The sequence below is a fragment of the Trifolium pratense genome, linkage group LG4 (assembly GCF_020283565.1).
Source record: "Trifolium pratense cultivar HEN17-A07 linkage group LG4, ARS_RC_1.1, whole genome shotgun sequence".
Lineage (NCBI taxonomy): Eukaryota > Viridiplantae > Streptophyta > Magnoliopsida > Fabales > Fabaceae > Trifolium > Trifolium pratense.
In genome coordinates, this window is record NC_060062.1 from 49413447 (window position 1) to 49436550 (window position 23104).

Here is a 23104-nt window from a genome sequence, read left to right on the forward strand (position 1 = left end):
GGTTCGACCTCGGTTCACGCGTTTTTTTGCCGGTCGGTTTCCTATCCATTTTTTCTCAAAATCGAACCGTTTTCATGACTGGTTCACGTCCGACCGGCTGGTCCGGTCCGGTTTTGATAATCTTGGGTAAAATTAGCTTTTTAAATTATCGATAAATATATCCTCTGGTTGCTTCACTTCTCTCTGCTTCTACTCTCGTTTTTGTAGGAGCATCTTGCTTGTTATATTTGTAGCTGATCAAATAACATGGCTTCGAAAAGGCAAAGAGTGGATGAGAATTCTTCTTTGATTATGCATAAATATGAAGGGGATAATGATGACAGTGATCATGAACAAACAACTATTAGCCGGAAGAAATAGTCGCGATGTGGATGTTCGAAGGGACTGTCCTTATCTTGATACCGTTAACAAAAAGGTTTTGGATTTTGACTTTGAGAAGTTATGTTCTGTCTCTTTGTCAAATTTAAATGTGTATGCATGTTTGGTTTTGTGGTAAGTACTACCGTTAACACTGTTGAGGAATTTTTTTCTTATCCCTGAAAACTATGAACAATGTAAATCTCCACTTGTTCATCGATTCGGTGAACTGACTAGGAAGATCTGGCAGTAACAAACGGTTTCGGATAGGTGTGCAGTCTGATCCAGTTGAGTTTGTGTCATGGCTTCTTAATACATTGCATTCTGATCTTAAAACTTCAAAGAAGAATATGAGCATAATTTATGAGTGTTTTCAGGGTGAACTTGAGAGGTTATTAAAGAAAATGTTGAGGACGAATCGGATGGGGGAGATAAGGGATATGCATTCGACATTAAAGAAACTTCAAAAATGCCATTTCTAATGTTGGGGTTGGAGTTGCCACCACCTCTTTTCGAGGATGTGATCCCTCGGGTTACACTCTTTAACATACTAAAGAAGTTTGACGGTGAGACTGTCACCGAGGTGGTTCATCCTCGTATAGCAAGGATGTGGTATCGTGTTACCAGATTGCCTAAGTATATGATTCTTCACATGCCGCGATTTACTAAGAACAAAGATTTTGTGGAAAAGAATCCTACTTTAGTCAACTTTCCTGTAAAGAATCTGGAATTGAAGGATTACATTCCCTTGCCAGCAGCAAAAGAAAACCTGCAGAATTTCTGCTCTAAATATGATTTGATTGCAAACATTGTTCATGATGGCAAACCCGGTGAAGGTTCATATAGGGCGTTTGTGCATTGAAAATCACAAGAACTATGGTATGAGATGCAGGATTTGCACGTGTCAGAAACAAAACCTAATATGGTTTCGCTTTCAGAAACTTACATGCAAATATATGAGCAGCAACAATAGAAGGTCGAGAGCACCGTAGCCTGAAAGCAAGTGTTCTGAACATTATTGCTGCTGCTCATATATTTACATCACTTTAATACTTTCTTTCTGCTAAATATTTTATTTCATTTTCTGGTTACAAAATGTTTAATTCAAGATTAGGATCATTAGAATGTAGAGAATGTCAAATTTCAAAGATCGATCAGATATATTTAATTGATATTTATAGATGAAAGAGTATGCATCAATTTTTTTTTTTCTTTATTAACTTTTACTAACATGATTTTACTTTTATTTTTATGCTAATCTTTATTTACTTTTGTTGTTCGTGATATTCTAGGTGATCGAAATTCAATGCACCGTATAGAGTGACAATATTGTAAAATATCAATCTATATTGATTAAGAGAATATGTTTTAAGATAACAAATATCTGAATTGATAAAAACAACCATAAATTTAAACCAACTTCTTATGAATATAGACTATTTTTGAAAACTATAACTACTGTGAACTGTGAAGCCAATTGATGATTTGAACATTGCTTTTATGTATTCAAATTCTTACCGTACGATGATATTTTTATAGCTAAGAATGAAAATTCGTTACCGATGTTTAATCTCCATTGAAAATCTGTGAGGCACATAAGCTGCGTTTTCCCCGTTTCAACCGAAATTTTTTCATACGTAGGAGTTAGGAATAGAACCTAAGATCACCTGCTTAAGGAGCCTAAAACTAGTACCTGAACCAATTCATTATTAGTTTTGTTACATTTTCTTATTCTTGCCGGTAAGTATTCATCTCACCTATTAAAACACAGTCCTCCCTCTATCAAAAAAATAAAAATAAACACAGTCCTCCTATAAAACGGCTCTAAGGTAAACTCTTACTATTTTTAATAATAATATGATTCACCTTTAAAAATAGACCATTGTTTGATTAATCATGAAAGAAAGAAAAGTTTTTTAACACTGTACAATTTAAGAAACTTGCATCAAAATATAACTTCAATGAATAGTTAGTATGAGTCCCAAGTTTGAAGTTGTGCTCTAGGGTATTTTCTTATAACCCATAAGATTATTCCTTATAAAAATAAAAAATAAAAAGGTACTTAACTCGTAACAATGATCACAATTACAATGTTTGCAAACAACCCATAAGATTAGCAAACTAATAAATCTATTATTATGTGGTTATAAATTATTAGATTTATAACAGACTATTAGCCAGTTTGTTTTCAGTGACACCATTACCAACTTCAACCTTTTCTGTCAGTGTCCTTCCTAAATCTACAGCTTGTAGCTTCAACCACTTTCAATCAGAACATAAACTATATTTGAGTGTGTAATAATAAAATTAAAAAAAAATGAAAGAACAGTTTAAAACTTCAAATAAACAACTTAAATCCCAGGACCCAAATTTGAATCCTATAAGTACTTCATCGGTGGTTAATATTATGACATGAATAATAAATCATTGAAAAATCAACTATTCTTACTTTATCCACTTTAGAGGAGCTAAATCTATTGAAATAGGGTGAGGATAAACAGTCTTACACGTTATACATCAAACATACGATAACACAATTATCAGCAAAATCAAACTCCAAAAAACGTAACAATATTCTGCTTCATATGGAATTGATTTGGACGGCAAATTGATTTCTCTAGTAAAATCCACAAGTATCACTGCAGAGTCGGTCAAATTTAACTCGTCCCAACGTAAGTCCACAGATTGTAAACACAAAACTAAACATACGCTAAATTAGATAAGGATGCAAAGTGTATTTGACCAAAGCAATTTTGGTTTCTCCTAATCAGGCAGAGTTGTTATGGCCAGATCCCAGAGGCACACATTACTTGGAAGGTAATCAAGAAATTATAATCAGCATACATTCTTCGACTTTCTCTTAGCCTCTATAAGTGAAGTAACATAGGCACACTTGGCTTGGGCTTCCTTCAACTCCTTCTCCAAGTCATTGACCTATTTTATGTCAGCAACAAGAACAAAAATAAAATACAGTGACCTTTGTCATAAAAATCAAACTTAATTCTAAAATCACTATTACCGTCGTTTTCAACTCTGTTTCCTTTTGCCTGTACTCCTCACACCTGTAGAAAAGGGTTTCAGTGGAATTTATTCATTAGTAAAAATAGTAAATAACATGCCCAGGCACCTCAAGCAAGAGTATATATACCCCAAAGTGATTGTCATGTTGACCTTGAATGCCAGAATTTAAAAATATTTAACCGTTGGTCAATATGCCATAAAGTTATTAATGATTCATTATTTCTATATTGTACAACCAATATAAGATGTTTTAATGGAGCATAAACCATTTGATTGATGTGAAATTTCATTTATATGGTAATGCATGACATAAATATCAGTAACAAGAGACCTTATGAGAAAAACATCTAAATATTTTATCCTAACATATACATGTACATTTATAAAAGAGAATCATTCAACTAGAAGACAATGAGATTATCAACAAAAATGCAAAATCAAGAGAAAACTGAACAATGGTGGCTCAAAACCACATGCTTGTCATGAGTAGGATAAGTAAAAAAAAAATAATTAAAGAAAAAGTCAATATTAAGCTTTTGCTTGGTGCTCAACACACTGCACACCCATTAAGAGCATAAAAGAAAATTGAACAAGTGTTTATGTTCCTTAGATTGAGGGAAAGGGTATATAGCTTGTCGATAATTATTAACAAGGATTGAAAAGTTGTTTTCTTGAAGTATTTCATTTGTTTCTGTATAGTGGATAACTTGACAAAGTATTTACCTCGTGAAAAGTTTGATGTTTTCTTCACAGATGTCATCAATAGATACGGGTGCTGGAGCTCCAATTGATGTACCCTGTTGATAGAAACTACACATTACTCATGAGCCCCCAAAAGTAGTGTACTCAGAAAATAAAAGAAAAACATTATAAAAAGCCAATGTTTTTTGTTTTCGTAGAAGACTGAAGACTGATTTACATAGCTAATTCCAAGCTCAGATAAAAGTAGCAGTGGAAAACCAACTATTCAGCTACTAAGGTAAGACTTGGTTGTTGTGGAAAGGTTTAATTCTATCCATCTTGTCATTACCTTTATGCCAAAAGATCTACATAGATGCATACACAACCAAGGAAAAAAACAAAAGGAACTCTAACCTCTTTGTTGCACTACAGCATAAGAGATGTGTACAAGTATCAGCAACAAATTTAATTCACAACAAATGAAATGTTGGAAAAGTAAAAATCGTTTCTAAGTTGATATCATTGCAATCTGTGTACTTGAAGCCACGCCACATCAAAATTGTTTCAAAGTAGATATCATCGCAATCAATGGAGGTATACCCTTTATGTAAGGTTCATGTAGAAGACAAATCGTAAAATATTCTGAAGTAATAAACACAATTCCTACATCTTGACTAGCTGGCTCTATAAAAAAAAATTAATGTAACTCATTCTACTCAATATACATCATATTCATTAAGAAAGGAATAAGATAAAGCCAAAGACACTGTAAGAGTAATCCATTCAAGCAGATTTAAGCCATTTCAAATGTATACAGACATCACTTGACCCAATAATGCTAATTAACCAACATTGTAAGAAATTATGAATAGGACCACATTAAGGGAAAGAAAAACTTTGGTAAAAGAAAAGATACTGTACAAATGATGTAGCTATACAGGAGGGTTAGACGATAATGATTGTTTCAAATGCATGGGGGGAAAAGTCGATATCTACTCTGCTGTTTTGCTTCCCGCTTGAACACATAAAAGATATATGGAATAGGGAGATTAAAATGATTTTGGTAATTCCTATACAACTACCAAAACCCTTTTTTTTAGTAGATGGAGCCAACATGTCATGGATCATACAATGTCCAGCTATTAATCATGTCCAAGTTTCCCTCTTCCTCTCAACTATTTGGTTATCTTCTATCTAGTCTACCCTCCGTAACAGAGTTTATATTGATCTTCTCCACAGAAGCCCAAACAATATATCATGAGAGACTACCATTATTTTTGCTATGGGAGCTACCCTAATTTCATACTATCAATTTCTTTCTGAATTATATCATGTGTTGTGTGGATTACTGTCCACAGTAACACATTCATATCTTTGTAGAATTGAACCTTTTTTTCCAGGTTCTTTATTGCCCAACATTGAGTACCGTACAACATTGCAGGTCGTGCAATAAATTAGGTTTAAATGATATTTTTTTATTTTATAAATACTCCCATAGCATTTTACAATTAGATTAATCCTACTTGGAACCTATGGTTGTACTCTCCCTCTATTTTCCTCTACCATTTAGAAATTGTTGATAAGCCACTCAGCTAAATTGAGCACTCCTTCAATCCCAGTTAATATTGTCTAAAATTTAATGACCCCACTCTTGAACCAAACCCCAAATGCAATCAACTGAGGTGCTCTTCTGGCAAGTGCAACCTTGTATCAACTAAGCCTTGATAATCTGTTATACGTTTTCAAAATGTCTTCCTCTTTTTTGTTAACACTAGACATTAGAAGAACTCATGCAAACTGGCAGCTACTTCAAAGCATCATCAACATCTCTAATAGGTATGATTATGAATGCACTCTATTCACATTAGTATGCATCTACTTTTGTTAAATTAATTATTTAAAAAATATATTTCATTCCACATCCGGAAGCAAGTATTGATTATAGGTGGTAAAATTAGAGAAATACAGCCTTTTGCAGATTACATCAACTACTTACACACTGTTCATGAGTCGAACATTGCTTGTCAGTTGCACGAAAATCCTCATCTGGCTGATCTAAATTCACAACTTGTTGATGCCCAGATGCTAAGAAAATATCTTGTGGATCAGCAAGAAGCACATTCTGTGAATTAGTTAATTGCCCAGCTGATTGTCGAATAGGCTGATATCCAATAGGCTGATATCCAACTAAGTGACAGTGACCCTTCCTGTGTAGTCCAGAAAAAACTTCACCAAATCAAACAATGTAACCACATATTATGGAAATTCTAGAAAATAAATATCAGGAAGCACATAAACTTTCACATACTGAAGTCCTTTTTAGTTATTACTGGAAAATTCTCATAAACAATATGTTAGCAACAGACCTCCAAATGCAGGACCAACTGAATTATATTCATAACCGTTTTTTTAACAAAATTATATTCATAACTTGTAACTGCTAATTAATTGTGTTTGTAAGTGTAACTGCTTGGGATTATGACTGCAGCTATGGTAACTGTATTTAATTGTAACTGTCTGTGGTATCTGCTTAAATAGAATCAGGAATATGAAGTTAAGCAACCAATTATTGAAATTTGATATTGGTGGAGGACAGGCTTTCGAACATCATGTGTTGTTATTGTAATATTTTTCCATTTGTCAATAACCATTATCCTATATTCTATGAGAAACTGGGCTGACAGTAAAGACCGAGTAAAGTGTTGTATAGCACAACCGTCGGGAAGTCAGCTCGTAGGGACGGCACGACCCTCAAAGAGCAGAAAAATGTAATCATGGATTAAAATAAAGGAAACTGTTCATAATAAACTATGAAGTATAAACAAACCAGTAATCATTAATCATTTGTTTCAGCTTCCCTTCCAGACGTAAGAACAGCAGTGATCTCTCAAAATCTTGCTTGTCATGTGCCGGTTCTATAAAGTTGGCTTCAAGAACTCCTAAATAAGCACCAGTAAATTAAAAACCATGGATATTTTGAAGTTCCTATATGAAGAAATCAACACAGGCGGATAAGAACATACCAACAACACCATTCCCTTTAGATGAACCATCTGAGTTTACTTTCCAAAATGGCTACATTCTCACAAAAAGGTAACCACATCAGATGAGAATGGTATGCAAATATTACATTAATGAACAAATTTCTATTTGAATTGTCTTCTTAACAAAACATTGAAACTTCTAAACTTACCATGGTTCAATTGCCTTTCTAAAAATGATCGAAGTTTATTTATTAAAACATTATAAATCACTGAAGCTAAAATAAAAAATGAGGTTTGTGAGAATTAAGATGAAGAATACATTTTTGGGTCGAATAGGAATATTGGTAAGATCATCCAGAACCTCTGAAGCATACTGTTGATCTACCCAACCAAGCCTAATGAGATAAGGCCATACGAAGCCATAAGGCAGACAATCTTCTGACACAACCAATGTTGACGGAATGCATCTCGTCAATCAAGGCCGTGCTGGTTTAAGTTTTCACAAAGTATGGGATAATGCACCACCAATAGACTAGGGAAAAAATGCTAAAGATAAGGAATTATGTCATACATGATGCAAAGAAGAAAGTTCCCGATAACACAGTGATATAATGAGAAAGGTTATGTTGAGGGTGCCTTATAATCTCACTTAGCATTTGTTGTGAAAGTTTGGAAGATTTAGACTCTGCCTCATCCGCAAGGCGGGTGTCTCGGGATCTGAACCATATTTTAGCTTTATTTCATTAATTTGTTTTTTTTTTTTAAACTTGGTATCCGGCCTTAGGACCGACTAATCCAAGGGGACCAATCCCACCGCCCACTTGCGGGGGCCCCATTTAAAGCCAGAGTTTTTTTTTGCTCTGTATGGACTTAGCCCACCGAAATTGGCACCAGTGGGAATCGAACCTGAGACCTTGAGAGGAGCATACTCCAAGGGCCCAAGCCAACACCACTCGACCAACCCCAAGTGGGTTTTATTTCATTAATTTGTTGTGTAATCCTGAGAGATTCTTTGGAGCCTAGGGTGAAACCAAGAGGCGATTCTTAGGGAACTTGGTGCCTTTTGGGAGAGATTCTAGGGTTGGGAAACACTTGAGAAACACCTTCGGTAGCTAGGGATCATTGGAGGAAATCAAAGCTTTCTCTAATGGGTCTTGAGTGAAATCTATCGAGTGAGGGGTTGAGAGAGGATAGGAGAAAAATTGGGGATTGCTCTTGCTGAGCAATTGGAAACAATTTCTTGGTATCTTTTGTAACTCTTGTTAAGAGATTGGGAGAAAAGGGTAGAAAATAGGATTTGTTCTTGCAGAACTCTTGAAGCTATATTCTTGCAACTCTTTTGTATCTCTTGCAAAGACTCATTGATATTGGATCGAAGAGTTGCTCTCTCCTCTAGACGTAGGCCAATTTAGGCCAAACTGGGTAACCAATCTTGGTGTGTTTGTTCCTCTTTTCTCTTTATCTTGTGTTTTGGATTGACTGTGGTTTTGCTTTACACAGCTGCTATATTATTGCTTGGTTGTTTAGTTTGTTTGCTATTGTTATTTGCTCAACTCTGTGTTCTTGTTGGTGTTGAACAAAAGGTTTTGAATTCACAGCAGGTTACAATTTAGATTTATAACTTTTTCATGTAATGGGAGGCTCAGATTCAAGAGGCAGTGTTGGGAGTTGGACTTGGTGTCGAGTCTATACTAACCTCATTAGCAAAATGAGAACGTCAAAACTCCAAAGGACTGTGTCCAGAGGCATCGGTGGAGGTGGCTTACAATGGTAAAGTTTGAAATGATGAACATCGCTGAGTGTTCCTTAATGGGATGGGGTTATATTGGATGAACAGCGAGTGAGACAGTAGAATAGGATCAAGCACAGTAGGGGCATGAGCTCCATAGTTTAGAAAGGAAACTCTAAAAACGGAACAGATTCAAGGGGTAATACTGGCTAAGATGAGATAATGTAGTGGTCAAGGGAGCAATAATGATAATCCTTTAGGGGTTGAGCGAAACCAAGAGCGACACACTTAAAGGATCAAGCACAGCGTTTATTGAGAGATCTCATGTGAAATCATGTATGAAAAAGGAAGAATGCAAAGAGGCATTTGATTATCAAGGATAGAAGAGGGCATGTGATTTATTAGAATGTAAACAGTAGCAACATCACCACTCTAAAAAGGAAAGGGAATACACACACACTACAAAATGCCATAGTGCCTTTAAAGAGGTGTTGGTATTTATGTTTTCTAACCCCACTTTCTTGAAGAAGGTTGTATTTATGTTTTCTAACCCCACTTTCTTGGAGATTTTGAGATAAAAAACACTCAAAAATGTAAAACAACCCGTATCGAAAGAAGGCACAATACAACTAGGAACATAGACATCCAAACAAACTAAAGCAAATGAGAACTCAAATAAACTCGACCAAGAATGAGGATTTGTTGTATGAGAACGGTGATTTATTGATTTACTTTCCTAATTCCAACATACATAAGAACGGTGATTTGTTCATTTGTTGTATGGGAAAAGAAATAAAAATATGTATACATGAAAATGCAGCTGAAGTAAATACAATTTGAGATAAGCCATTTCAAGCACTCAAAGTCAGAACATACCTTGATTAGGCGGTTTTTGTGGTATACATTAAATCCAGCAACATTAAGATTAGGAGCCTCCTTTATAAATCCAATGGTCATCTCCACCATTGCCTAAAACAGACCGAAGTACTTAGTTTGAAAAATTTAAAAATAAATTGTTTTCTTAATCAGTTAAATGTTTGCAGGGCGATAGGATACTAGACAAATAATTATTGTTTGTTAGTCATCCCAATCAGATAATATTATATCTTCTTCTGATACTGAACAAAGAAAAAGATGCACAAAGGGAGTAATGGGGAAGGAGGGAGACAGTGCAAATCTTGGAGGGTCTGCTCATCCCAATCCTTTCATCATTCTAAACCACCTACTCTCTCCTCACACTTTTCCCCTTTTATAGACTCCACTAATCAAATACATTTTGATTTCTCTCTGTCAACTTACTAATTTCTACTTCTGCTGAATGAATATTTATCAGAATTCCCATATTGCACCTCCTTAGTCCCATGTGATACCTTTATTCACCAATCTCTCATACAGTAATGCTTGAAGAGACTTATCAATGGGAAGATTACCAAAATGAATAATCAGAAATATCTTGAATCTATGATCATTCCACTGGTTAACTAACTAATCTAGAAAATTACCCATGATTTGTCTTTCATTGAACAATCCCCCTGCTCTGAGCGGAAATCTGTTGATTAAAGGGTATTACATTGCTTACAACCCAATTACAAATTACAAAATAATTACAGATCTTTAGACTAATTGATATACCTTCCTAAAATAGCGGTCGGATTCCCAAAACTAACAATTCTATAAATTTTCGATTTAATGCCTGGAGCTAAAGAGCTATACAAACAGGTTTATATCATGCAAACTTCTATTTATCTATTAAACGATATTTCATTTTATGTGGAATATCTGGCAACTTATAATGTAGTGCTGTATAAAGTTGCTTTAAATAATATAAACTGTCATATTATTGATCTAACCGCATTCGCAGGCTTGTATCTAACAACTTCTGAATGTCTTAACTCATCCGTAATGTCAAATTGTTCAACAGGTTTTCCCCTTAGTATGATTTTGAAGTTTGAAAATCTTCTGAGATACAAAAGTGATACATATGCCTGAAAAATATTATAGGTCAATCAGAATAGAATTGAAGATTAGAAATCAATGGTAACAAGTATACCTAAAATTCTATTAATCATTACCCGAAAAGAATAACGGATGCGGTAAGAAATATGTGACTGAAGCTGAACAGTTTTTTTATTCAACTTCTTCCCACTTTCAGGCTTGGCCTCATCTCTCAGCATGATATCCTGTGCAGAAGAACAAATAAGATTGTCATTGCTATCAAAATATTGAACAATATCAAGTATAAAAAATTATAGTAATAGCACTCCAAGCAGATACTACACCCCCCAAGCACTCACTACCTTAGACATGTGTGGACAACACCAAAATAGCTGAATATGTGAACAGCAAGTATAAAAAATTATATGTTTTCTAGAATTGAGTATGACAGGATGGAAAAAATGGCCAAACCTAGCACTTGATATCGCTAATTTCTTTGCATCAACATAAATAACTAAGTTATGACAAAATTACATAAACCAAATGAAGGTGCGTAAAATCACCAACAAAAACCTAAGTCGGTACCCAAAATCATCTCTTGCAACTCATTTCTTGTGATAAAGATATTAATGAAGACTAGTAAGGCCCCAATCGGTTCTGAATTAACAATAAGACAAATAGGCGGGGACAATTAGAAACAACATCCAAGAGCATTATCATTAACTTTAAAATAAAAACCAGCATAAAAGTAAGAGCAGAAGAAAGAATGTAAATAGAGAAAAACGCTATCTCAGCCCTATGGCTTTAGGTACTCTGATTACCTAGATATGATGGAATGCCTCATGCAATCTTCTTCATAAAAAATGCTGTAAATTTTAAGTACTTATTTGTGTAGTCTGTGGAACTCACCAAGTAAGCTCTGCTGGTGATAAAGAGGCATCTAAAATAAGATGAATCTCAATCATTTTATGATTTTGTTTTGTAATTTTGTATATTAGTCTTTATATATTGGGCCTAACTCGTCTTTACTAAAAAAAAAAAAGGAAAAGCAATTAGGTTGAAGGTGTTCTTGGTGATTTTTACTAGCTTAGTTGTTTTGTTTGTGACTCATGACGCTGAGTTGAGAGTTTGTAAGACTTTATTTATTGACTTGCTTATGAATTCAAATTTATATAAGTATTTCAAGTGTGATTTGATTTAAGGTTTTCTTTACCATGTGCTGTTTTATATGCATAAATGAGTGAATTTTGTATATCCTTACTATTTGCACGCTTTGTGATTTTACATCCCCTTTCCGATTGTATAAAATCTCAATTTTAACTACCATGGTAGTAATATCAGTTTCTCCCAAATTGTTAGTATAAATAGGTACATATACATGTGCTTTGTAATTCAAACACATCGTATCAATATAATATGTCAAATAACCGATTATCCCAAAACCTTAAGGTCTTAGGATAGAGCCATATCAATGGTTTTATATTATTTTTAACACGCCCCCTCACGCAAGAGCCCACTTGGGCTTGAAGCGTGGATAATGCATAGGCCCACCTACCATATGCTTAAATTCCACTTTTTAATTAGAAAGTGAGGGGAGCGGGGATCGAATTCTAGACCACTTAGTCATAGAGGCTCTGATACCATGTAGAAAACAATAAGTGAATACTGTTGTGTGTTATTCCTTAGCTCAAGGCTGGTTTAAATAGGAAGAGTACAAACATAAAAGGAAATAATAGATAAGCTTAGAATCTCCTAGAAATAACAAACTAGGAAACTAAATATTTTCCAACATAATATATCAAGAACTTCTTTTCTTATGTCCCTACCCAAACCTTGTAATAATGTCAACACATATTAACCGAGATATATTTGAATATTTTTCTCATCCATTAAAGAATATCTGAAAATACACTTCCAATAACCTACAAACTAAAAAGTTCATAAATAGCAATAAATTTAAATATAAACAACATACCTCATCATCATCATCATCAAAACTCAATTCATATATTCCTTCATCATTCAACCACAAATTATATATTAAAATCTTGGTTCCGTGTGATCCTATATCCTCAAACTGAAAAGTATAAATAAACTGATCAGCAAAAAGAATCCATAGTTAACATTTTGAAGGTAGAAATGAGCTACCAATAGCTCTATTACATTTCCTTGATCGCATACATCATTTTGAGGTGATTCACACACTAGTGCTTTGGCCAGTGCCCTAACAGATTATGCCATTATAATGAGAATTGATGTCAGCATAATACAAAAAGAAATCTATATAGACCCCGTAACAGTAAGTAACTGCGAATTTATATCTCATCATAAAATGAAAAAAGGTCTGCTCGGATATGTTGCCCGTGTGCGGGTACGGTACCGGTATCCGATACGGGTACCGGTACGGGGTACGTCATTTTTAGAAAAACTATGGTACGGGTACTTCCCTATATTTTTTTTAAAATATAATTATATATATTAAATAATAGAATTATATTGTTAAAACAAATAATTAAACATAAAAAATATCACACCACACTTTAAAAGTAATTTAAATTGTTCGAAACATCAAAATATAAAATTAAAAAGCAATTAGCTCAAAAAGAGTCAATTGTTTCCCTCTCCATCATCACTAAAAAGAGCGACCTCTAGTTAGGTTCACCGCGAGAAAGACTAACAATTTCAAGAATATCAACTATATATTAAATAAATCTCATTCAACTATACGAATATCCCACATTTTTGTTGCACTTTCATTATAAGTATTATTATTTCTCTTCCTCGAGAGAAGACGAAGATCAGTATGAATAAAAACTAGATCTTCCTCTCTCTTTGAATTGAGCCTATTCCTTTTCAATGAATGAGTGAATAATTTCGGCGGCTACTTTGTTATTGTTTTTTAGCCGTAGTTGCTACTTTTATATTATAAACAAATAAAAAACCTAAATCTTCCTATAAAAAAAACTAATAAAAGAAAAAGGAGAAAAAAAATCATGTTTTTTTTTATTGGTGTACCACGCGCGTACCACAGGTGTACCACACGTGTACCCAATGCAAAAAACAAAAAAGAAAAATAGGTACAGCGTCGGTGCGTACCGGGGGAGTACCATACGCGTACCGATACCCGGTACGTACCCGGTACCGGTACTCTGTCTAAAATGGAGTACCCATGCAACATCGGAACCATAAACCACATGGGCATGCATATGAATGAAATTCCATGACTAGCACATACCCATATCGTGCAACAGTCTATTGTGTTATTTATCAGTCTATGAGAAATTGGTCGAACAGGCTAATGTGAAACTTAGGCTAGAATTCCGTGCAAATGCTCGGAGCTTAACTCATCATGATTGAAGTTTCTATGGCACAACAGTTGATTAAGGATAACATTGGGTACTTGATTTCTTTTTGGAGTAAAGCACATAATCTTTTAAGGGAGTTCACCTGACATAAATATTGGGGAACTACGAAACTCTGTTCCATTCATGTTTTCTCTTTTGTATTTGACTATTAGTTCAAAAGGATTCCTTATACTCCATTGTAATTTATTCTCCTCGTCTTAATGAAACATTTTAATCAGAAAACAGAAAGGTTTCATGTGGAGGAAAATGGCAGGTAAAGAATGTGAGTCCAAAATTTGGACATTGTGACTAATAAATTACCCATGTGACACTTCTCAAGCCTAAGCTATTCTCTAGAGGCAAATAACTACTTGAAATATTTACAAAACTGATAGTATATGTCCCAAAAATTGGTTTATGTTGTTTCAAAAAGGTAAACTTCCGTGGGTAATTTTATTTGGTGAAAAGATTCCATGGATATACAATAGAATGCAATTAACCTGAAGCATGAGATCCTCCTTTGATGTGAAGGGAGACCAATCAAGAATTGTTTTCAAGTTCTCTGACCAATCATCCAGTGAGCTATAAACAATTGGCTCAGCCCAGTTGCCAGATATGTCAAAATCTATCTGCAATGAAAATGATAGTGTATATATAAAAATACAGCAGTAGAAAGCATTCACTGTTACATATGTGAACATTTGACTAGGAAAATTACCATTGGAATGATTACATCATCTTGCCTGGTTTTCCGCAAAAAGGTATAGGACAGTAGACCCACACTTTGTGTTGCCCGGCTGAAGGATAGAAGTTAAAAATTCAATTCCAGAAGATAAGTTTTTTTTACATATAAATGGGATAAGGGAAAAGGAAAATATGTTGTCAAGAGTACTAACATTGCTCTGCACATAATACATTCACAGGAAAACTAGAAATGCATATACAAAGAACTAAATATCTCCAGAAAAAACACCATACCCTACATATTTGCTGTTTTCTTTCTTTATTTCTATATACCAACTATTGCAAATTGGCCATCAAACTCGAAGGTAAATTTTATTGAATCACTATAACACCAGCAACAGTATCACAGAAATGCTGGGGAAAAAAATGTCAACAAGACTTTTGACAGTTAAGAGTAACCGAGGTGAAAATGATGTGGTGGATGGGTGGCAATGGGATACAAAAGAAGTGAACATATTAGGCAAAAAGTTGGATTGGCAGTGTTAGGGGGTCGTTTGGAGGACAATAGATGATAAGGATACATGGTACATCTAAATCTACACCATCTCAAGAACAAAAGATTCATCATTTAGAATCCTCTGTTTCTATTGCCAAAGCTCTACAGTCATAGAATGACCCTTTTTTCATCAATTTGTATTATTATGAACAATAATTATGTCTTGCAAGCCCAAAATTCTTCTTCTCTTGATTCTCGTTATTCAATTCCCAATCCAATCTCTTCTCCCACTATGTACTAGCCTGACATTTCCGCTGACCTGCCTATCGCACTCTGTAGGTAAAATTCTATTCTACTCTTGATTCTCATCCAATTTACGACTTTCTGAGTTACCATAGATTATCTTTTTTCCATTGTGCCTTTATTTGTCATCTACTCCCACTAGTCACTATTAAAGCAAAAAAAGTGCTTCAAATCTTGGTCACTATTATAAGCAAAAGTTAACTACTTTTGAACTATTTAATGTTATTATTCCTAATATACCCTTCATTTAATACAAAAACATTTCATGTGAGTAGTTGAGTGAGTTTTTCCATTAAATATCAAAAGGGGCAATTTAGTAATTTTGATTCACGTTTTACACGAAATCTAGAAAACTAATTGCATTTAACTGAATTTCTTAATCACCGTGAAAGTAGTTTTTTTCTTCGTGTAATAGTGACCGGAGGGAGTATTAGCAATGATTGAAGAGATTATTGCTTTAGAGTCCAATAATACATGAACCCTTGTTCCACCTCCTAAAAATATATGATTAGCTGTCAATGGATATTTACTATTAAGTATTAAAGTTGACCTTAAGACAGATGGACCAATTGAATGCACGCTCCTAATTCACTATTGTGCCATTGCACCCGAAGGAGTAAGTATGTAAAACCAACTCAAAACTGAGAAAGTATATAAGATAATTAAAATCCAATCACACAAACCAATATATAAAGGATAAAAATGTACCCCGAACGTGTAGACCTGCTAAATACAATAGCATCAGCACCCAGTCTCATAGTACTAGTCTTGAATCCATTGCCATCTAGAACAAAACAACATGTTCTTTTACTAAGTAGGATCTGTGATGGGAACCCGAAATTTAAGAAACATAAATTAAGTAAAGTGATAAAACAGTGGAAAATAGAATGTATTTGATTAATGAATGTTAGAAATTCAGCCTTCACTGTGGTCCTCCCCTATTCGCCTAATTGCGGCATTTGGGTTGCCTTCATTGGAGCCTCCAACACCTTCATTGTGTTGGGTGTGAAGGGGTGGATTTAGTCCCACATTGCCTAGAGATATGACCTATTTAGTGTTTATAAAGCTTAGACAGCCCTCACCTTACAAGCCGGTTTTGTAATGTTGGGTTCAGCTCAACCCAATTTCGAAAAATGTTCAAAACTGTAGAAGGGAATGAATCTCAATCTACCCCAGAGCCAAGCTCCTCATAGATGGAGAAAACTGCGCCTAACCATAATGGCTCACTCAATAATATTACATAACTATCACAGTTCAACTCACCTCACTATTTATACTACTAACCTAAGGCATAACAAACTTACCAACTAAGCATCATAGCCCACTCTTTATTTACCATATATCCTCACCATACTCGTTATTACATATTACCCTTTTTCCTTATCACTACCTACACGGGTCTCTATCAACCTGTTACATGGGTGAAAAGATGTAGTATTGTCATGTGGTAAATTATGTCTAATGAAAAAACATTTAAATTTCAATCCTTCAAAGATCCACTACATGGTTCATTTTTTCCATTTACGAGTAATCACAAAAATGTAACATTTGCATTAATGAAAACAAAAATAAACCTAACATTCTGAAAAGATAAAAACATGTAAGCAATAGAAAAAAATTATTAGTGTTACTAGATTTCTTTAAGTCATATGCTGAAAGTACATAATTTTAAGACAAAAAACTCGTAATAACTAAGTTTCTGCAAATTATTATTGCTGATCTCTACACATTTTCATATTCAAAAAATGTTTTATGACTTTTTCATGGTCAATACTATAAAAAACATTCTCTCTATTTATGCAACTAAACAATCATTAAACCATTTATCTCTCATATGATTGTGCAACTGCCTTTGCTTAAAGAAACGAATAGAATAAATTCAGTTACACGCTTACACTGTCCAATTGTTGTCTTCGACTTCTTTGACGAATAACCCAAGCTCATACACTTTCGTAATGAGTTGGGATCCATTCCACCACCATCATCTGCATAGGAAACATGTGCTCCGTTAAATTTATTTCCAACAACCGGCATATCAAGCCAACATAAATTAGTAAATTACTATAACTAGAAATTATGCATGTTTGGATAGCATACCTTGAAAACATAGCACTGGTGAATTATCCTTCATGTTCTCAAGTTTGTCAACCTTAATAAAAGTCGCACCATTTTGAATCTAATAGCACAGAGGAAAATTTAGTACTCCTCTTGCTCTACGAATACAGTCATTTTTAATAGCTTTTCTAAAAGTTCTGACATATTGAGTGGGTGCATTTGTTTTGGCTTTAGAAAAAATGTTCTAAACAAAAAAACTAGACTTTTTTTAGAGAAATTAAAAAATAAAAAAATTGAACCCAATTTCCGTTTGTTTACTATCATTCCCTTCATCGTGCTGTGTATCCAGTATTGACTTCGTATGCTACTCCAGATAAAAATAATTTTTTTAGGATTTGAAGCTCCTACACTTAAGTTCCTTGTCTTTAGAAAAATAGATTCTAGAAAATCCATAAACACTATTAAAATGATAAGAGTGATTTTTTTATAAAAAGAAATAGATTATTTCTTAAAATATCTGAAACAAACGCACTCATTGGCAGGTCTTCATCAGTATTACATATCTGAATCTATACTATAGAGATTCTAAAGCTATTCTAGAGAGAATCTGAATATTGTATTTTGATTCTTAATCTGATTACAATGAAGAGTGAATCTATTTATAGATTAACCACAGCAGTATAATTGTGCCAGTTTTAAAAGTCAACAGAAATGCACATGGACAGCAGACTTTTTTAAACCGATCCTTCAACCACAACAGTGTACTTGTGCCAGTTGTAAATGTCATAACATATAGCCAACTAAGAGAACACTTATGCAGTCAAGAAACATTCAACAATATTTTTCATGTTTACTAACTAGTACTATGTAGCTACTTAGAAAACAGAATTGTTATTGATTTGAATCATACCTCATCAACAGCGTTATCCACTAGCTCAGCGATTGCTGCATATAATGAGAGGAGTGTATGAATAAGAGAGTAAATATCATATACTAAAATCCTGTCAATAGTTGTCACAAAAGCATTAAAAACTAGTCTTCATTTCTTGTCAAAAAAAGAAAGTTTTCATTCAACATAAGAGAAGCCATAAGATATTATAAACCTCTTCTTTTTGCTATATCCAAAATCACCAAAGAAGCATGTTGAGATCCCACATCAAGTAACGACTATAGAATAGAGATATAGCCAAATTATAACATATAAGCCTGGGGCAGTGCTCATTCCTTGAGCTTGATTTCCGGGTTGAATTAGGTTTATCCTGTGTCTATTATTCGGCCATCCATATTTGTCCGTGATCTAGATGTTCAATCCTGACCCATCATTTTCGTTATAAACCCCCAAAATCTTAAAAACGGTCTTAGAGAGCAATTTATTTTAACTTCTTGGGTACAGACAAGGAGGGTGCTCAAACATTTGCCATTGCCTGATGAAAAACTTCATAAAGCTGGAGAGCATAAGTTGTATCTTACTCCCTCCGTAACATTTTATAAGCAAAAATGCAGTTTTTAGGTTCATTGTATATTTAATGTATCTGGTCTATATTATAAACCAAATACATTAAATATATTATGAACCTAGAAAGTGCATTTTTGCTTATAAAGTGTTACGGAGGGAGTATGTCAAACTCTAACTTTGCCAAGCAACCAAAATCAAGAGTGATACTAAGTTACTAACAGAAGAATGCCCCAGTTCACTTGTTTCTTATTTGCCAAGATTTACTGTTAGATACTACAATCAGTTAACTTACTTTTAGTTTTTATTACACTTAATTGGTTCATGGTCCATTCTCTAGTTTTTGCTCTCTCCCTCTCAACCTATTTATCGTGCCTCTTTTGGCAGGGATGGCACCATGAACCTGCCAACCGGTTGTAACTGTCTTGTCCCTCTCTGTCATCCCGTGCCCCTTCAACATCAGTTGGAGCTTGGAAACCTTGCTCCTTTGAAGATTTGACATTTGTTGTTGGTAACACCATCTCTCTATTTTATATGGGCAACAAGATATTTGTTGAAAAATCTAAAAACTATCTTTAAACCAAATAAAACTTCAAAAGCAACCATGTATCTTGGAAAACCGATAATTACATACACAGACAATGCCCGAAAAAGAAAGAACAAAGAAAAAAGTAACATTATGTTTGGATTGAAGTTATAAAAATTTGAAAGTTGGCTTCATTTATTAAACTTCTTAGAATTGGGAGTTGAGCCCTAACTCAACCATACAAAACCAGTTTGTAAGATGAGGACTCCCCCCCCATGTGGGACTCCTTAACAAAACTAATTCGGATTGACACATTTTTCTCCGAACTCTTTTAATTGTCATGTCAAACACTTGAGCTACTCAAAATCAAATAAACTCCTATATCAAGACTTTTGAAACAAACAACTTTACAACTTACAAAGTTACCAAACAAATTAATTGCAAAAATAACATTTTGTTGTTACAAGCATACAATTGAGGTAAAAGAAAACACACCTCCAAAAGCCCACTTATGAGAAGTTGCATTGGAATGAAGAAACTTGGGATGAACTCGTGCATGATCCAAATAACCTAAAAAAAGCAATTAGGGCAAAATCAGTAATAGATTAATTGAAATAGAAAAAATAAATTTTGAAAAGGAAAATGTGAAGACCTTGAGAATGAGATGGTTTTGAAGTAGGACCAACAACATAATCACCGGCTTTCCAGAAACTCCGGCTTTCAGAGACGAACGGAGTTGAAGTTGACTCGGGAAGGTTTTGCTGTGACCGAACTGGTAAATGAACGTCGATCATTGTAGAGGAGACGACGTCGTCGCTGTCGAGGTCGACGATAGGGATGAGGACGCCGTTTGTCTCTGATTTGGGAAGCATTGACATGATGGAAGAGAAGAGGAACGAACGAAGGTACACTCTGCTGAAGCTCCAAACTTCTCAACTCTGTACTTTGCCTGGCCGAGTGAGAGAATAGAAACTATGGTTTGTTTTTTATGGTCTACTAAAATAGTTTGTTTTTTGAATTTAGATCTATGCTGAGATGTGGGGCATGTATATCGGAATGAATTTAGCTCGTAGGTAAGGAATTACCCATCTTCAAGTAGAAAGTGATTCGAAGATGTTGGTCGACATGGTAACAAGAAACTGCAACGTTAACGGAAAATAATCCTACTTTGATCAAGCGTATTCGTGATCTCAAAAACATGAATTGGCATGTTCAGTTTAACCATACATGGCAAGAAGGAAACAGATCAGCTGATTGGTTAGCTCATTTCAGTCTAACTTTGAATTTTTTTGATTTGCATGTTCTAGAGAACTCCAAAGTCTCATTTTTGATTATCTATCCGGCGCCTGCATGCCTCAGAGTGTTCGCGTAGTGTTCTAGTTTCTTTTTTGGGATCTGCCCTCTTTTTGTAAACAAAAAAAATAGTTTGTTTTTTTTGGTAACTATGGTTCTACAAATCAAAATGTTCTAATTCCTGAGTTGTTTTGTGTCTAATTTTTGTGTTTTAATAGCCTCGATATGCTTATTATTGTCGAGAAAAATTGTTTGTACTATGAGGGAATTGTGCAAGATTGCAGATAATTATTTAGTTTAGTGTAATAACACACCTCCGATTATTAGGTTACAGTCATCTGCAACAACAATCTTCGCAACAACAATCTAAAGAGTTATGCTAAAGATGATTTTGGCAATTGCAACATACATGATGGTTTCACTACTCCTGTAGTTATCGGTACTTCGACAATGGTCACCTATGCCAAACAGTTCATTGATGCTAAGGTTTTTTATTTCCCTATAATTTTGTATAACAATATGGTGATCATAGTGTGATTGACTTTTTGTAAGTTCTAAACTCTTTCATCTATGAGGGAGAAGATACATATGTTTTAATCATTGAACCTCGTGGGTCTTAATTTTTTGTGTTTAAATTGTATTGTATTGTTGAGATGCTTTTTTGGAAATTGTTGTAAAATTATTAACACTATTTGAAAGTGGTTGGAAATAAAATTTTGAATTCATGTTCTTAAATTCAGAGACGGATTTAAGTAGAGATAAATGGGAGCTGCTGACCCCACTTCATCCTATATTTTTATCCAATAAACAATATCTTTTATTCTTTGACCCCATTTGAAATATGATAATGCCCCCACATCACTCACATATGCATTCTTACTGTGAATACACTTAGAGCATTTTTATCCCTGGATTCTTAAATTGGGGGTGACAACTTGGGTACCCATTCCTACAAAATAGGTAGAATAGCCCATTTGAGTTGGCGGCATCAAGACCATCCATTCATTTTTCATCATTTATGTTATAAAAAATTTATAATTTACAATACTAGTAACTCAAAATAGTTTAATTGCAAAAACACCCACTAAATTTTAACACTAATTTTAATATAGATACTTCTTTTAGAAATAAAATTAATATAGATTTTAAAGATTTTTTATTTTGTCCCGTGCGCTTAGCTCAATTGGCAGGGACATTGTATTATATATGCAGAAAGGCGAAGTTCGAACTCCGGTCATCCCACTTATCCAACTTAACTTTGAACACTAGTGATACTCAAGAGAGAGTTAGGAGAAATCTAAGGAGGAGGCAATGAGGGCCAAGGAACTTCAATCCCTGTGGAGACAATAATTTATCACTTTATTACTTGGTAGCGATTTTGTGCACTTGCAGAAAAGTCCCATCAACTATCATAAGATTTTTTTTCTTCGATGAAATGATCAAAGTTAGTAATTAATCGTTAGTGTTATTTTTTTCTACTTCCATTAATTTGCAATAGAATTAGTTTTATGTGGGAGCATTTGATAATATATATTACACTTCCTCTAGTCAAAGTTAAAAGTAAAACTTTATATTTTCGATTCATTGAATAACTAATGTATATTATCCATATATTAGACTAGATATATCACTTACTCAATGAACATAAAAATTGAATTTTTATTTATAATAATTGTCGGAGAGAGTATTATATTTGTAACATATTTTTTTCATAATAATTTATTTTTAAAAAATATTTAATTAACTAATATAAAGTGTTATATTTTATAAAAATATCTTTGACGCAACAAAAAATTTAGAAAACATATTACTAAAATAAAGCTCGTTAAATCGAACCTAACGCAAAAAACGGCATAAAAAACGGACGCTCGTAGCAATCACACTCTCTCGCACTCTCTCTAATCCGCAAGTAGGCTTGGTAAACGCATGAATAGTATCATCTTCAACCTCTAGCGGGTCGACCCACGAACCAGAAACGGGTCAAAATCCGGGTAGCGCTCCAGCACATGTATATTCTGTTTTTCGACACCGTTTCGTATGATTTTTTGTGGGTTTCGACCGAAATTACATTTCTAATAATCTTAACACAAAATAATCAAGTCTTAAACATAAAAAAGTGAGGTTTACAGAGAAATTCGTAAATCTTTGAACTCCATGAAAGAAAAAGTTTTTTTTAGATTTCTCCCTCTATAATTGTCCAAAAAACACGAAATTTGTTTCATTATATTCGTAAAATCATGCTC

At 34.1% G+C, this 23104-nt stretch overlaps 1 protein-coding gene and 1 pseudogene across 1 annotated transcript; one reads left to right on the top strand and one right to left on the bottom strand.

The window, feature by feature from the left end:
* The first annotated feature begins 316 nt into the window (after positions 1-316).
* Positions 317-1330, top strand: LOC123922826 (annotated as a pseudogene).
* A 1370-nt stretch (positions 1331-2700) lies between these two features.
* Positions 2701-20866, bottom strand: LOC123920569 (protein MICRORCHIDIA 2-like). Its single transcript, XM_045972851.1, has 18 exons — positions 20221-20866; positions 20064-20138; positions 18500-18534; positions 17632-17710; positions 17430-17519; positions 16243-16318; positions 14770-14848; positions 14552-14680; positions 12683-12784; positions 10845-10952; positions 10623-10757; positions 9649-9741; positions 7083-7134; positions 6887-6998; positions 6056-6266; positions 4102-4175; positions 3377-3419; positions 2701-3291 (listed from the first exon to the last, which is right to left on the bottom strand). Exons 1-18 carry the CDS (start codon positions 20444-20446, stop codon positions 3193-3195), a joined length of 1818 nt encoding a protein of 605 aa, XP_045828807.1. The 5' UTR covers positions 20447-20866; the 3' UTR covers positions 2701-3192.
* Between the last annotated feature and the right edge of the window lie 2238 nt (positions 20867-23104).